Here is a 17,500-nt window from a genome sequence, read left to right on the forward strand (position 1 = left end):
GAGTCAAATTCCCAAAAGACGTTTTACTGCATTGTTCTGTGCACCAAAATGGCCACTGTGACGTCAGATGAAAACCCTTGTACGTTTTGTTTTCCCATTTCAGACTACGTGATGTTACTACAAGGAACAGTTTCTTTCAAATGTCCTCTTATGCGCGTGCTTATGTATGCATAACTTATGAAAAAAAAAAGAAAAGCAAAATTGGGAACATCACGGTGGCCTGAAATGGGAAAACAAAACGTACAAGCTAAAGAAGTCAACTGACGAGTGAAATTGTCGGGGTGAGACAGTAAGAATCTGGCTGTAATCTTGAAATCTGATTGTCTAATTTGCCGTTTTCGATAACGGTCTAGACAACGCTTTTCGCGTTATGCTTGCGTCAATGTGTCAAGCAATTGTAATCCAGGAACGCTCGTTATGGAAAACAAACCAATCAGATTGCGGCTGCGCCTCGTGAGTCCACCACAACTGTTTGACCACTGTGACGACGAAAGAGTACTACGTGTACTTATTGTTAATGTCGAGTATGGAAGTCTCCAGTAGCGTCTGGAATTTACGTGTGTTCAGGCAAACTATGAGACGGTCCATTCGGTTATTAGGGAGCTTACGAAACGAGGACGACGACGGCTACGAGGACTTCATTTGAAAATACGAGTTCGTGTTATTCGTATCACGACGAAACTATTTCATGTCGTTTCGCGCTAAAGATGTGTAGTAACTATCGAGTAATTAAACTGGTATGAGTGGGTTGGAAGCGTAGAGAGAGAACTAAAAATTCATCGTCTTGTGCTAACGTCCTCCACAGAACCTTGAATTTGGGCATTTCACGTCGTCATTAGGAGATGACGGCAAAGAAATGTACCGAAATGTAAAACGCACGTGCAGAGCGTGCAGAGTCATTGTTTTTGCTCACTAAACCTATTGTGGTCTATTGTTTTGTAGCGTCGTCGTTGCCGTCGGCGTCGTCGTTTCGTAAGCTTCCTATTATCCGAACCCTCCTATCAAAAGATGACCTGATTCCTACCAATTAATTTTCTTACCAGTTGATTTTATAGAAAACTGCTTTCTACCCATCAACAAGCATTTCACTCTGGTCATAGTCAATTGTGGCGCCTTTACAGACGTAAAGGTATAAATAGAGATCAAAGCAAGGGAAAAAAAAATTCTATGAACTAAAAGTACGAAACACACGGAAAGATGACGTTCGCCAGTGTTGGCGTACTGTCAATGTTATGTCGGGAAGAGTTTATACACAGTACCGTTTGCAACTGTAGCAGCTGATATCCCACCACTATGCGGCATGCCTCCCATCATATTTTACCATCCGCTGAGGAAGTTAAGGCAATTAAGGCTATGGGTCCTGAAAGCATTGCACCGCGAATAATTAAAGAATTTGTCTATGAACTGGCCGAGCCTGTCACAAAGATCGTGAACACATCGCTTTCTACTGGCCAAGTCCGCATTCTGTGGAAATGTTCTAATATCACACCTATTCCGAAGGCAAAACAACCTCAATGTGAGAGCGACACCCGACCTAACTCGACAACCCCTATTCTGTTTAATTAAAGTCTTGAAAGATTTTGTGGTCTCTTGGAGGATCGAGTATGTTGGGGAGTATATAAAGGATATTCCACCACTTACTGCCTACTTGATCTCAGCTGGCTCTCTGAGCTTGAAAATCTTTGTACAATAATGATAAACTATTTGAAATTGGCTTCTCCTGCTGGAAGTACGTATCGGCACGCGGGGTGTCAATTTTGCAATCCGAACTTGATAACATCGATATCAGTACTTGTGCCCCTACAAACACTGAACACCGCGCACCGGTGGCTCAATTAGTTGAGCACCGGGCTTAACCTGGAGGTCGTGAGTTCAACTCCGGCCGGACCAACACTCAGGGTCTTTAAATAACTGAGCAGAAAGTGCTGCCTTTGTAATTACATCTGCAAATAGGGACGATAAACCGTAGGCCCCTCTAACAACCCTTCAATGTTCATAATCCTGTGGGACGTAAAAGAATCCACACACTTGTCGCTAAGAGTAGGGCACGCTAAGAATAGTTCCCGGTGTTGTGATCGGTCTTCTGTTGTGTATCATGGTTGGGAGGGTAAAAAAGGGGCCACAGTAATTGGCGCAAGCTGTTGTGGCGCTCTGTCAGCTTGACTGGCAAAGTTAAATAAAATAGAAAACATGGTTCTCAATCCTAAAAACAGCAAGGAGATGACTTTGCGTTTTTGTAGAGTTGTGGGTCATCAGTCATCATCAGTCAGTCGACGCTCGCAAAGTGTTAGGCGTTTCAATCCAAGTAATCTCAAATGGGATTTGCACATTAATGAGGTCATGGCTAAGGCGTCAAAGAGACTGCATATTTTACGCATATTTTACGGGGGAGTATCACCCGCTGACTTATTCAAGGTTTATTTCGCGCTCGTCTGTCCTATGATACTGTTGTCCTGTGTGGCATAACGCCCTTCCTGTCAAACTATCCGATAGCATCGAACGAGTGCAGAAACGGGCGCTATCAAGAGGCCCTAGTTACTGCCAGGTGTGTATCTCTTCACACGAGAAGAAAGGAATTGTGTAGCAAATTATTCACAAAGGAAGAAGAGCCGGAGTCCCGCCTTCGCCATCTTGTTCCGCTGACTCTGTCGCAGGCGCACGGCCGCTCCCTTCGCGTCAAAGACAGGCCATTTCCTCATAAGATGAAAAACTAAGCGCTTTGTCATGGCATGTAATCTAGTAACTTACAGGCAATTAATGTACAATTTATATATACTCCATTGTGAACACGATATAATAATTATTATTATTTTAATTGATACCAATATTCTTGTTTAGGTATTAAATTTCGTAATTCGCTTATTTCTACGCGCGATGATTTTATTAGTATTAAGTTAGACTTCTTATTTTTATAGTTTGGTATATGCAAATGACTTCTTTATTTACCAATAAGCAACTTTCACGATAATGTCATTTCACTACAACTACCAGAATTCAGTTTGTTTTTCTTTTCTTTTTCAAATTTTGTATTCCCAGCGGGGTAAAAATAACAATAGCTCTAATTGGCATGAGACAAGCAAAAGCTGAAGGATTCTGGGAGTTGTAGTCAAATGGCGTCATCATGCAAATGTCCAATTGAATCATTTTTTGGTTAATATGGTTGACATATATTGGCCTTGTTCTCTTTGTGGTTTATAACATAAAAAAGGCCTCAATCCAGGCACTGAACCAACTTACCGAGATGGAGGGTAGACAGGCCAAACGAATTTGATTTTGTTAGTTTTTGTTGACTAAAAATGTGGTTGCGTGATGAAGTTCAAGTTAGCCCACACAAAACCTCCACCTGCCGCTAGATCTTGGATGGTCGTGGGTTCAGATTTTATCCAGGTCTCTGATATTTCTGAGTATTTCGGAGTATGGTCATCATATTTCATTTACCTCACCCGAGAATGAACAGAAGGTCGACTGACCTTAGTTTTTCAATAAAACAAAAGTAATTTCTAAAAGAAAATGTCGAGAAGGGTTTGAACAATTTCTTTTTTACTAGCACGGTCTGGCCGTGGGGCCATTTGCACGACTAACCTTGCTACACATCCACTAAATTGACTTTGATGGCTTATCAACCGATTCACAAATCTTCATTCATCCCAGGAGACAACTCGCGAATATTCTCAATGATGAGTCTGTCTGACTGATTCAGAGACCCACTGTGACTTAAGCCAGGAAACGGAACTTTAGGAAGTTTAATCGTAAATTTCCCGAATCTCCGTCGTGCTCGCTGTTTTGAAAAACGGTCTCTGTTTTTCCTAAATCCGCCCCTGATACGACAGGACTTGTGTGCGGGTTTTGAACATCGGCAGGACAAACACTCAGGGTCTTAAAATAAGTGGCAAGAAAGCGATTTTTTTTGTGATTTCACCCGAAAACGTGAGTGCAGTTTAAAGACTGAGCTCGAGTGGTCAATTTGAAAAGGATCTTTATTTATTTATTTATTGATTGATTTATTTATTTATTACAGTTTCTCCAACAGTATAAAAATAATCAAATACACTGAAAAATCAGTGTAGGAGGAGAGGAAGCATCCAAAAGCGCACTAGACACCATATGAGGGATGCTCCCCAAAAAACTACAATATAATGTGGAAATGTATATAATACAGATCATATCTAAGTCTAAAATAAAAATCATCTTAACTATCCAAAATTCTAATATGAATAAAGAGAAAAACTTACTATTACTTTGTGCTTTGTGCTTAAAATCGGAAATACTAGCAGATTAATTTTATATCAATGCGGGTACAATAACTATATTTAGTTCTACTGTACATACAAACAAGGTCAAAAGAGTCATTTTTTCTTAAGTTATAATCTATGTTACGATCTTTACCGAAAGACACCTTGTCGGAAATATCTATATTAATGAATGCCCTTTAATTAAATTAAATAAAAACACAACATCCATCGTAAATCTCCTGTTAAATAAACTTTGTAAATTTAATTGGCTTAAACTAGTATTATAATCCTCATTAGATTTTAGGATAAACTCAGTTGCCCTCCTCTGAATTGCCTCTAATCTATTAATATTACGTTGTGTCTGAGGATTCCAGGTCTCAAATGAATATTCAAGCAATGGTCTAACAAGACCGCAGTAAAGCTTTAATAATGTAGTAATGTCCTTGAAGTTCTTACACGTTCTTTTCAGCAAACCAAGAACCCTATTAGCACTGGCAGTTATAGAATCTATATGTGAATTCCATGATAAATTAGAGCTAGTAAGTAAACCTAAGTCCTTATAAATATGTACACTTTTCACTTTGACCATTTATGTAATATTCCCTAACAAGAGGATTCTTTTTTGTAGTAATTCTCATACTTTTACATTTCTTTACATTGACTTTCATTTTAATCTCCTTACACCAGTTAGAGATCCTATCGTAGGTCACACTGAAAGAATGAAATGTCCTCAGGAACATTAATGATCCTATATAATTTGCTATCATCAGCATATAAGGCAAATGAGCTTTCCTTACTGATAACCCCTGCTAAATCATTAATATAAATTATAAAAAATAAAGGACCCAACAGGGAGCCTTGTGGCGCACTAGAGGTAACTGTTAGCCAATCAGATACTTCCCCTTTAACAACAGCTCTCTGCCACAAACTCCATACAAATATAACTTGCTCAAAAGTATGGAGTGATTTACAAGGTCGAAGGCCTTAGCAAAATCGATAAATACAACATCGACTTGGCCACCGTTAACCAAGGGCTTAAACCAATCGTGGTGTACCAATAGAAGCTGTGTTGTACAGGATCTTCGTCTTCGTCTTTAAAATTATAAGAGGACAAGAATAACTATATAGCATTCAAAAATTTTGGTTTTATCAACGGAGTTGATAATGTAAATTGGCCACCGTACAGAGATTCTAAAAGCTGACGTTTGGAGCGTTAGCCCTTCGCTCTGACGAAGGGCTAACGCTCCGTTGATAAAACCAAAATTTTTGTATACTAATTCCCCACCGACGCAGCACCACAGTTTCTTTAGAAACGACCCCCTTTATTATATAGCTTTCAGCATATCTTCTAGATTTGATGAACACTTTGTGCAGCTTAAATTGTTTCAACCTTGTGGCGCACTAGAGGTAACTGTTAGCCAATCAGATACTTCCCCTTTAACAACAGCTCTCTGCCACAAACTCCATACAAATATAACTTGCTCAAAAGTATGGAGTGATTTACAAGGTCGAAGGCCTTAGCAAAATCGATAAATACAACATCGACTTGGCCACCGTTAACCAAGGGCTTAAACCAATCGTGGTGTACCAATAGAAGCTGTGTTGTACAGGATCTTCGTCTTTAAAATCATAAGAGGACAAGAATAACTATATAGCATTCAAAAATTTTGGTTTTATCAACGGAGTTGATAATGTAAATTGGCCACCGTACAGAGATTCTAAAAGCTGACGTTTGGAGCGTTAGCCCTTCGCTCTGACGAAGGGCTAACGCTCCGTTGATAAAACCAAAATTTTTGTATACTAATTCCCCACCGACGCAGCACCACAGTTTCTTTAGAAACGACCCCCTTTATTATATAGCTTTCAGCATATCTTCTATATTTGATGAACACTTTGTGCAGCTTAAATTGTTTCAAAAACAGCATACCCGAAAGGTTACCCTTGCAATGACACGAAAAATACGTCAAGAGCGAACTACAGGTCACGTGTGATCATCGCGTTGAGGGTCTTAGTGATGCGTCTGCCAAATACAGGGTCAATGGTTAAATTTACTTTCAAAAGCAATGGAAGAAATAACACATCCGTTTGTGGAAAATTGTACCCACGAAATCGCTGTCCTGCATAATGAAAGTGTAAAATGATTGTTATACGTGTTATTTTTGCAGGGTAATTCCTCTGTTAAAGTCAAGTGACAATATGTAGCTTCACGGACCAAACGAAAATCCGAAGTGGTTTCGAGTTCATATCCGTCTGACCACTTGTTAAAGTTGTTCTTGACAGATCTTGCATGGTTCACTTCCTTGGCTGTGATTGTAAATGACAAACTTCCTATGGAAGAAGCCCTTCATTTGGATTTTGTAAGTCTGACTCATCGTGATCAGTGTTTTCGTTTTCTTACCTCCTACAAAGCCCTCCAGGAAGTGGTCAACTAAGTATATTATTAGACATTTTATCCCCCCACTTTTACTTGTAAGAAGGATTTCTCTCGAAAGTCTCGACGGATCGAGTACTTGGGATTTATAAACTAATCGGCATTTCCGCTGTCTTTTCAATCGACGACAGCTTTGCGTAGACTTAGGACGGTGCCTACTAATTTAAAGATACGTTTGCCCCGGTGAGTGATTATGCAGGAACTGTAGATCTTAAAAAGTGTTATTGAAATCCAAAAAGAAAATTGGGGGTAACTACGCATTTTTCAAAGATAATTCTACTATCCGGAGAAAGTAGATCTTAGTAGGGTACTCTTGGTATCCAAAAAGAAAATTTGGGGTAACCATGCATTTTTGAGAGATACTTAAGCTTCAATTTGAAAGCGAACGCCATACATTGCTAAAAGCTTTTTACAAATATTAAGTTCAAGTGAACTTGAACTTGAACTTAATATTTGTAAAAAGCTTTTAGCAATGTATGGCGTTCTTTCTCAAATTGAAGCTTAAGTATCTCTCAAAGATACATGGTTATCCCTAATTTTCTTTTTGGATACCAAGAGTACCTACTAAGATCTACTTTCTCCGGATAGTTTTAAACCGCGCAAAAATATTCCTGTATTAGAAAGCATCGGCGATAGGAAATCCGAGCAAACTCGTTCCCAGAGTCGTCGTTCCCTTGACCAGCGGTAACTCCAAGCGTGCGCAGAAAGACTCTGGGAACGAGATTGAAATCCGAGTATCTGCGCAGAACGTATGCGCAATAACAATAGTAGGCACCGTCCTTAAAATGTCACAGAGGGACAAGAATTCTTCTTTAAGATTAGCGACCAAAACTTTAAAAGGTGTTGCTATTTTTCAATTAGAAGCGAATTTGTGTAAGAGCTTTTGCTAAAAAAATTAGTTCTCGATATGAGCTACCCACCACAGGAGATATTTTTGGTTGGTGAGGAAACCCTTCCGGTTACAAACGAAAAACAGTCAAAACTAAGTACCTTTTCGAAACGCAGCGGATTTCTCACTCTTTTATTGCCATTAATTGTTTATTTGAAGTGCCCCGTTAAACAAACAAACTCTAAAGTGAGTGCCGGTGAGAGTATTTTATCGGCCGAGTGGTGTTAAACTCGACAAATTCTCAGCCAAAGTTTGAAACAAGTGTTCGCGTCATAATGGCATAATCGCTCTGGGAGATAAAGATTCACGAACAAATTAAAAAGCGATCGACTTGATGTAAAGAATTGGTGTAGTTGTTGTCTCATTTACCTGTTTATGGACATCGGGTTATCATAGAGTCAACCTTGACCAAAATTTTTCATAATTAAGTCAACCTTAAGTTGTGGGTTTCTTTTTCTGCTAAATAACAACTCTTTAAATACCAACTGAATCCCGGAAAGGGTACTTAAAAGAAACATGAGTGAAATCCTCGCTCGGCATATAGTCTAATATTCAATGTCGTGCATTAGTAAGCTTTCAAATCAGTTCATCGCTGGCTTGAAGTGTCACTAAGCAGAGAGTAGTGATTTTTTTTAGGAATATATATATGCATATATGACTAAGAAAACTGTGACAAATTTTGTTATCTCTGCGCGATTAACTCACCCATAAATGGGCGTGGGATAACTAATAATATAATATAATAATATACCAGATTACCATTGGAGCTCCAGCATCGGATCATTTCTGTAAGCATTATCAAAGTTGGGATGCTCTCAAGGTAATCAGCTTAAGTCTGCCATAATATTTGGGGCCATTAGAACACTTCTAGAGTTCTTTTGCGGTGCGACTCTTTTTTAACTTTAATTTTTTAACTTTAATTTTTGTCAACAGCAATTCGGAGACAATACCCCCTGTTCTTGGAGTATTGATTGTACTTTGTTTGATGTCTCTGTTACTTTACCCAAGCCATTGTGCAGTTGCTGCCCCAAAGAGCCCACTATTAGAGAATAAATGCTTTCCAACGTAACAACGTGTAGTTGGAAAGCGTTTTCGTTACGGTTGGAAGTATATTTATTATGTCAATGATCTCTCTTTACACGATAAGAGTAAGTCTTTTGTTCACAAGAATTTCTGCAATTTTGTTGAGTATATGCAAATTTTTTTTATAAATCCAATTGATGTGGTTGTTGAAGTTCTCTCGCCCTCCGGACAGCCGTTCGTCTTGTAGCTTAACTTTGATCCTATATATTATATTAAGAACTCTAACCCTCGGAGTTACGTGATGCGTCGCATTTTGATCGAGGACTTCTTACCCCTTGTCTTTTGTCGGTTTGCCGTCTGTCCAGTGTTTTCATGAACAATATTTTTAGTTGTTTATCATTTTTTCTATATTGTATTAGATCTTTGACGATTTTTTGTATCAGTTTTAGTACATTTTTGGTCTTTACCTAATACACTTAGTCTGTTGTACATTTTCGTTGTCTGCCATATTTAATTGTAAGGAGACTTTGATGATTCCTTGTATTTTTTAGTATAACTTGTCTTCATATTGAATAAACGCTCGTTTCCGCTGTTCTTCGGGCACCAAGCACAGTCACACTCAGGCCATTTATCGTAGTATCGCTTTAATTATTGCCTCGCTTTGCGAGCTGTGGTATGAGTCCTTACCACAACGCACGCAAAGTAGATTGTGGTTGCACTCATCTGGTGATCTTTCGTCGAATTTCGTAATATCTTTAGAACGCTAGCTATTTTCCTCTTCAAATGTTGCAGCTCCTTTTGTCCACCCAAAGATCATCTAATTTTACCTTATGAAATCGGAAAGGTCAAAATTAGTTAAGCCAATTTAATGATTATATCCTTTTCACCCAGAAAGTTAACTCATAGTTTCAGCGTTTGGTCTTTGTTTATTTCCCGGTTTAAATGGTTGCCTTAAATACTCGTCATAGTCACGACGGTAAGGTTTCCACAGATGGAGATAGTGTTATCATCAAACAATTTTTGAATTTACGAGTAAACAAGTCCATTGCAAAACTGAATAGGCTGGTGTAATTCCATTACAGATATCTATAATCTATCTATCTATCAGCTGCTAGGAACTTAGGAGAACGTCCTAATTGAATTCATTTAGACTTAAAACAATATTTTGAAAGCTCTTGACTTTGTTTTGCAAAACGGCATGAAGATCGAAAGTGGGGGCGGTCGAGTACTTCAGATAATTCTTTCAAGTCACGGAATATTCCCATCCGACTGAGACAGCCAATAGGAAGAAATTAAGTTATATTTAGATGTGTCGCTTGCCTTAAATTCGTCAAACAATTGTGTTCTCAGCAGTAGCAAAGGAAGTCGCTTTTTCAGAGAAAGAAAGTGGCAAGGAGCATCCTGTAAAGAATGAAACCTAATAAATTTCTTTTGCTGGCCTCCCTCCTTGTTTTCTGCAGTGCATCGAAAGGTAAGGGGTTTTGAAAAGTAACTTTAGTGAGATTCCTTTCAGGTTAATATTTTTTTGTCAATGGTGTTGCATTTACATCAGTAGCGATTTTTGGGGGTACTTTGGCAGCAGTGCAGTTGGAATAAGGTATTTGCCAGGTATCCCACCGCTTTGCAGATCGGTTTGGTCACATAGCCACCCTATATGTACCCTATTAACTCATTTCGGGGTTTGTGTGTGTATTTAGCAAGGTCTTTTGGAAAGGAACCAGATTAGTTTTACAGTACCCGCAAAAGATGATCAATTTTCGTTTGAAAGACTTCACAAAAGATTGCTTTTCTTTATCTTTGTATTCGTAATCGCCCAACGAGAACGGGATAAACAAAGTGAAGAGAAACCCCTGTTTTCATTTTTCTGCTGGGAGGTCTGTATTGTACCCGAGATTCCCCACCTCTAACTAGGCCTGTGTGACCAGGCAGTGGCTCGTTTCTCGAAAGTCCGAAAAACTTTTCGGGCCCGAAAAACTGCCAACCGCTTGTTTTGGAAAGCCGATCTTTTAACGTATTTTCAAGGTAACAGACAGAAAAATAACTGTGAAGTTTGACGACTTAAATTCATCCCGTTCTTGAGATACAAAGAGGATTGTGACACCCGAAAATGGTCCGTAAAGTTTCGGGACTTTCGAGAAACGGGCCCTAGGCCCATACACAGCCACAATTTCCCAATACGGAGAACCTGAGGTCGATGAATAACGTGTTCATTTTTGGGTGCGCGGTTCTCTTGTTTTTAGACACCGGCACTGTAAACTGTCCCTTTTCTTATTGTTACTGGTCTTTCACCGCCTTGATAGAATTAAAACCCTGTTAAACAATATGAATGAAGTACAAAAAATGGATAAGGATCGATTTCCCTGGTAAATAAGCGAGCGATCTGTAACTGTGCCGGATCCGAACTGGCGTATCCCTAGACTTTGCGCAAGTCCTCGAACTATCGAATTCAAGGATTTGTGTTCTGTACTGCTTCAAGAACAATAAAAAGCTATGAAAGTGCTAAATAAGCGTTGAAAAAGTTTGCATTGGCCTTTGATAACTTAATTTATCCGAAAATAAATGTCTGGAAAATGTCGATCATTCGGAGAATGTTGGCACATATACAATCTTGAACAGGGGTGAAGCATCTGTGATGCCATTTGAGAATATCGCACGCAAAATGAAGTTTTTTTTTTTTAACAGTGGGGGAAAGTGCTCTAGCCTAGGACATGCCATTACATGTAGCGAATGTGGGAAATGTTAATGAGGTCACTTTTAAGCGTGAAACGCCTTGCCCTAATCCTCTTTACCCTGGATTAACTAAACAAAACATGGGATTTAAAATTATTTAAGAAAGATTGTTCCTGTTTTGACATAAACCCTACCATCATCAGATAAAGCCAGTTATATCAAGTAACCTTTTCTCATATTTGATCTAGGAACCCGTGTACGGAACATCGTGGTCCGGGCGTTGTCTTCGTACAGTCTACAAATTACCTGGGAGCCCCCTTTAGTTACCGCAGGAACATTGGTCCGAAGTTATAGCCTCGTTTTCTTTCCAGCTCAGACTCGTCAAAGAAGAACAAACGTGGAACTTTTTGTAAGTAAATTGAGAATCACATCCTCATCTCTTGAGGCAACAATAGCACGAATCATTATTATTTTGTGGCCCATATGACGCATTACAGCTGTTATTTCTTGTGTTGCTTTCTTAGGGACTTGTTTTTTTTTTTTCAAATCAATGACTAACAAGAGTTGCAAGGTCGACCAAGCCGATATACTTTGACTGGTTCACTTACAACTCTAGCATAACATACGCAGACCTCTCAACCCCGAAAGACCAAAAACCTGGAGATTCGGGAGAAAACCTGCACGGCGTCAAAAAAAACTAAAACCAGTTCATCAAAATAAAGTTTTCGTTTCTCTTTATCATCGTTTTCCGCCGTTTTGACAAAATGGACGAAACGTATCTACAATAGATGCGACAAACTGGTAACGATAACCTTATAAGGAATTTGTCTTCTTGAATTTTGTTCACGGTGAGGTCCGTGTCTTGTCAACCAGTCGATGAAATATGACAAATATGCCTTAGAACTGTGGATATCTACAGAACTGGAGCCAGAAAGTCAATTTTACAAGGCAGTGTTTTCCATCGGCCTGTGAATACCTAAAATGTGTGAATTTAGACACCATCAAAAGCACGAGGCCTTTCTGATTGAACAAAGTTAATTGTATTTCAACGAATGGTTGATATCAGTTCATAGTCAAATGCTTAGTCGCGTGTGTTTTTAGTTACATATTAATTAAATTAAGAACTGTTATGAAACTGTTCGGCACTCGTGAGCCCGCCTGCTCTTCGCTGGCCAATGCACAGGGGAGTCAATTAATAAAACTCACGCTTTAGTAACATCTTCTAAGCATTGAGTAAACAGTAATTTGATGTTGTTGTTGTCGTTTTCTTTTTACTTAAGGTGAATCGATTCAACTTGACTAATCTCCGTCCTGGAACACGTTACAAGCTCAAGTTAGCAGCACTGTTGGAAAAAGACAAAGACTTGGACGTCAAGAGAGGGGTTTACTCAAATTGGGTGAATGCAAGGACCCAAGAAGGTTAGAAAACTCGTCTACACTTAAGAATCCATTGGTTTTTTCTGTTATGTATCTGACAGCATCAGAGTAGACAGTTGTAAGAGTAGACCTGCTGTAGGTATCCGAATACCAGGTTAAGTACATACGAATTAAGCCTTGTGTAATTTTTCTAAGAAGATTATTTTCCTGACATTTTGATCTGATATTCGAACAGATAATAAGACCGATGCATATGAGAAGGACTCACATTCAACAGTCCAGTTTCCAAACCGCTGCTCGCGCGTTGGTGAACTTTGCAAAAACATTGGCTACCACTTCACGAAGATGCCGAATTACTTTTCGCAATGGTATCAAGATGACGCCCAGCACGAGTTTTCCCAATTCACGAGCATGATCAAATCGAATTGTTCATCAGTACTCCGGGTGTTTCTGTGCTCACTTTACTTCCCTCCGTGCATTCGTAACGCTTCGCAAGTAGCGCCACCTTGCAAGTCTGTTTGTCAAAAGGTCAAAAGTGATTGCGAGCCGTGGATGAAGAGATCTCGATTCAAGTGGCCTTACAAGTTTGACTGCAGCAGCTTTCCACATAAAAGAAGAGTTAGATCATCCGTAGGATTGGATGGCACTGTCGTTAAAGGTGTGTTTGAAATGGCATGTGAACTTTGGTCCGTGTGAGGTATAGTCAACTGAAAGGGTAAAGTGGTTTCAAACGACATTTTGTGCAGATTATCACATGATTTCGAGTGCAATTTGAAATGATTAATAAACACGAGTAACAGAGCAACAACTTTGTAGTCTTTGAGGAAACTCAAAAGTGCTTATTTATTCCAAATTACACCAGAAAAATGATTTTATTACCTATTGATAATGCGCACGAGTTAACAATGCGAGCTTCGCTCATCAAGGAGCTCCTGACATTAAGAAATTGTAAAGTGAGATCATCGTAATAAAACAGAAGCAACGCGCGCGAATCGTGAATCACGAATCACATATCCAAGTTTAGCACCAATCAGGGCTCGCCTTTGATGGACCATTGACCAATTAGAATGCTTGGTTTTGAGCTTCTTTTTGCACTGACAATTGCATTGCTGTTAGTATTTTAATGTTAAAAAAAAATGCTTTTCATATTTTATCTTAAATTTCCAGTTTTCTCCTTGCAGCTGGAGCCAAAATGCCTCCTCGTTGCCAAAAACTGGAAATAGACTCGTGCAAAGGACTGGGCTACAGTTTTGTGCAAATGCCTCTTGACGTCACACAGAGAGAGGCCGGATTGGATTTAGAGATGTATTCGCCCTTGGTAGCAACCAACTGCTCAGCTGGGACGCTTCGGTTCTTTTTATGTTTGTTATTCGCTCCACCCTGTATTCTCAATAGCCCTGCAGTTGTTCCCCCATGTCGAGAAGTGTGTGAAATAGCAAGGCGTGGCTGTGAACAATACTTGACGAAATTCGGTTACACGTGGCCCTCATCGATGCTTTGTTCTCGTTTTCCCCGGAATGGAAGCCATGGAGATAACGCTTGCTTGATTCAATCACAAGTCAAACCTATAGCAAGTAAGAATGAAGATTCGTATGATTGCTTTAGATGTTACGGGCTCGCGTAGTTGGGGTATAGAGTGGTTTTCAATTGAGTGTCGAAAGTAATTAGTGAATTACTTTCGTTTATGATTACTTCACTCAGTGATTGGTTCAAAGTTCTAGCGTCATTTTTTCAACCAATCAGAAGTGAAACCAAAATCAATCGTGGCTCGCGCGTGCACATTTCCCGCGCTTTGTGTCGGCTACGTGTAATTACTTCGAGATTTGATTGGTTTACTGGATTGTCTCCGACCTTTCTGATTGGCCAAAGTAATTACTTTGGTTTTGGTTTTACGACACTCAATTGAAAACTGCTCTTGCACACGTTTATCTGAATAGCAAACACAGGTACATAAGCCATCGGTTTTTTTTCCTTAGAAGCACAGAATTACGAAAATGTGGGCCTACTCATAAGCTTCAGCATTCTTTTTACAATGAAGTATCTTATAAAAGTAATTGTGTGGGGAAGCGAGCCCGAGGGATTCCCGCTCTCGGGGTCATAAGTTCGAGGCTTAGTTCAAACTATGCCTCACACTGTGACTCTTTACAGGTACCGTTGACCGACCAGGGAGGTGTAGGGATATTCCGGCGTGTGAGCCTAACCTCGTCCCCATGGCTTTTCTTCGCCGAGAGTAGGGAGGAGAAAAGCGCTGGGAACGAGGCTGGGGTGAGTGTGTTACTTTGCCGGGTAAACTTTCGCAATCCTTTCAAAACGATATATGGCCACCATTTCAGGGCAACTCAGAGGCTTAGAAATGCTACTTTTGCCATTTTCCTTCTCTGGACATTTTTATCATAAGTAGATGACCAACTGCTATATCAGTTTTGGTCTTCATGCTCGAAATACACCGCGGGCCTGCACTTTGACCTCCTGGCTCCGCTGTCTTTAGTATCAGTTCCCATTTCCACTTTACAAATGATCATCATTCAAGGCCGTAGCTAGAAATACTTGACTAGGGGGTCAAAGAAGTGAACGCCGGAGGCACAAGTCGTTACGAGGGTCTGGGGGGGGGGGGGGGAAAGCTCTCCCAGAAAAATTTGAAATACAGAGGCACGGAAGTGCTACTTTCATAGATATTTCGTCATAAGTAAACATTAATCAGTCCAAGTTTAGAAAGACAGGTACTTCTAGAGGTTAAGGTTTTGTAAACTACAGGTTTTACCAGTAAATTGTGTTTACCCAATAAAGGTGTATTATTATTATTCGTATCGAACTATTGATGAATCGCTAAGTAACAGATTAGTCTATGATGTCTCCAAACGGATTTTCCTCAAAAATATCTTTATCAATCAAGACAAGCGAATCGGCTGTGAAAAGATTCAAAGGTAATATCAGTGAAGTCCAAACTATCTGCCCAACTCTCCAGAAAGGGACTACGTTAATTTTTCTTTCGAATATTTTTGGGGGTGCAACTGTCCCCCTTGCTCCTCCGCTAGCTACGGCCATGTCATCATAAGTCCTTTCCACGCCCAGTGGCCCATAGAGCACGAACAAAAGATCTCCATTCTGTCCTGTCTTTAGCTAGTTGGAAACCAGCCCAGCTTCTCCCCTAACAAAAAATCGGGGAGAGAGACTCTCTCCCCGATTTTTTTGCGAGGGGAGGAGACGGATGTACGCAGGCTAACGCCACGTCCGCTTTACTTATTGCTGTTTTAAATTGTTGCTGTGTTTGTGAGGCTGTTGTTTTATTTTTGATATATAGCTCCAATTCAACCTCCAGCCCATTCACGGTGTAAGCCACTGACGATCCCCATGTGTAAGAGTCTTAACTACACTCGGACGATTCTGCCAAATTTCCTAAACCATACGAGCCAAGCAGAAGTGGAGCTAGCGTTAGGAGAATTGAAACCACATTGGAATCAGTGCTCCAGTCAAATAACGACATTCCTTTGCTTGCTGTTCGCCCCTTTCTGCACACCGGATGGAACACCACTGCCACTATGTCAAACATTTTGCGAAAAAATGAAGAGAGATTGCGGTCACGTGTCCGCACTTTTGACCAATTTAAATTGCTCGCGGTTCCCGACTCTCTCACGAGGACGTCTTTGTTTTGATCCGCTGATCACCATGGATTGTGTCGGGCCTCATAGCTTGCCATGCAAAGGTTAGTGATAAGATTTTGTGTTCATGGGTTGAACGTTTTCATAGTTGTAAGAAAAGACCTGGCCAAACGCTCGCAACATTTCAACACAACATCTTGCAACATTGTTGGGCACAACATGTTGCATGCGTTTGGCCATCCTGTTGCGATATGTTGCAACATATTGGATGATGTTGGATCAAATTTGAAAACGGTCAGATGCTTCATGCAACATTCTGTATGTTGCATGACATGACATGACGTGGCTTTCAAAAGTCATGCACGTGACGAATTTATCCATTTTTGATAGGCCTTTGAGTCATGAATTATTAATGAGTTCTCGAAATTGTGATCATGGCTTAAGTGTTAATTTTCTCTCCTCAGTTCAAATTTATGACTTAAATTCTGTACTTCATATTTATCCATCCTCTTCGGGTTTAGCGTGAACTCACAAATGATCAGCTTACTGATAGCTTGACGACTCAATTGAGCGATAAGAGCACTGCATTGCGGACAGCCCCTGGCTTACATTTTGCTGCTGCTCAAAGGAGTACTGTCATGCTAAATTTCTTGTTTTTGTCAAAACTGGGTAAAAACCTAAATTACTACGCTAGCTCACACGTGTAACATTCCTGACAACTCACTGAGATGATACGAAATATAATATGGCACAAAGAACTGTTCGTATTTAACTTTTGGCTACTTGCTGAGGACAACGTCTACAAATTTGAAAAAAAACTAGCCAATTTTTTCAAGTTTCAATCCATTTCCATCTCCTTCATCCTTCACTGCAAACAACAAAGAAGAGCTTCAGTGCAATTCAATGGCCATGGGCAACAAAACTACATCATTATTTTTTGGTCTTCATTGATGCAAAGGCGTCTTTTAGTGTTTTAAATTTGGACTAAAAATAGCGCGACACTGCCCCATAAAGTAGAGAGTAACATTCTCTCCACAGCTCAAATGTGTTACTTTCTTACATTCTGTGATTCGCGTGTAATTTCGTTATCCCGCTTCTTTAGAAGCGATATAAAGCAGTTCAGTTGAAAAGCATATTCAAGGTACAATGTCTGACATGCCCGGGGTTGACTCCCACATAAAAAGGACTTGAGTGCTCGTCGGAAATATTGAAAAGAACCCCTAAGAGGTACCAAGATCTTGTCCTGTGGGCGTGGCATGAACTTTTTTTCACCTCTAAG

At 39.9% G+C, this 17,500-nt stretch overlaps 2 protein-coding genes across 5 annotated transcripts in view; one reads left to right on the top strand and one right to left on the bottom strand.

Annotated features, from left to right (window-relative positions):
* Nucleotides 1–1,317, bottom strand: part of LOC137982662 (peptidyl-prolyl cis-trans isomerase NIMA-interacting 4-like) — a 17,885-nt gene extending 16,568 nt beyond the window's left edge. For all 4 annotated transcript variants that reach the window (XR_011118775.1, XM_068829795.1, XM_068829794.1 and 1 more), the window contains exon 1: nucleotides 1,260–1,317. Coding sequence is in view for 3 of the 4 variants with exons in the window: in XM_068829795.1 (XP_068685896.1) it covers nucleotides 1,260–1,314 (55 nt within the window). In the remaining variant the exon portion in view is untranslated. The remainder of the gene's footprint in view (nucleotides 1–1,259) is intronic.
* Nucleotides 1,318–9,886: 8,569 nt separating this feature from the next.
* LOC137982479 (uncharacterized) overlaps nucleotides 9,887–17,500 on the top strand; it is a 10,263-nt gene continuing 2,649 nt past the window's right edge. Inside the window, exons 1-6 of the mRNA XM_068829575.1 lie at nucleotides 9,887–10,046; nucleotides 11,494–11,654; nucleotides 12,526–12,664; nucleotides 12,858–13,280; nucleotides 13,804–14,196; nucleotides 15,924–16,325. Of these exons, the coding sequence (XP_068685676.1) occupies nucleotides 9,986–10,046; nucleotides 11,494–11,654; nucleotides 12,526–12,664; nucleotides 12,858–13,280; nucleotides 13,804–14,196; nucleotides 15,924–16,325 (1,579 nt within the window). The 5' untranslated portion in view covers nucleotides 9,887–9,985. The remainder of the gene's footprint in view (nucleotides 10,047–11,493; nucleotides 11,655–12,525; nucleotides 12,665–12,857; nucleotides 13,281–13,803; nucleotides 14,197–15,923; nucleotides 16,326–17,500) is intronic.

This window comes from Montipora foliosa, chromosome 13 (assembly GCF_036669935.1).
Source record: "Montipora foliosa isolate CH-2021 chromosome 13, ASM3666993v2, whole genome shotgun sequence".
NCBI classification, from domain to species: domain Eukaryota; kingdom Metazoa; phylum Cnidaria; class Anthozoa; order Scleractinia; family Acroporidae; genus Montipora; species Montipora foliosa.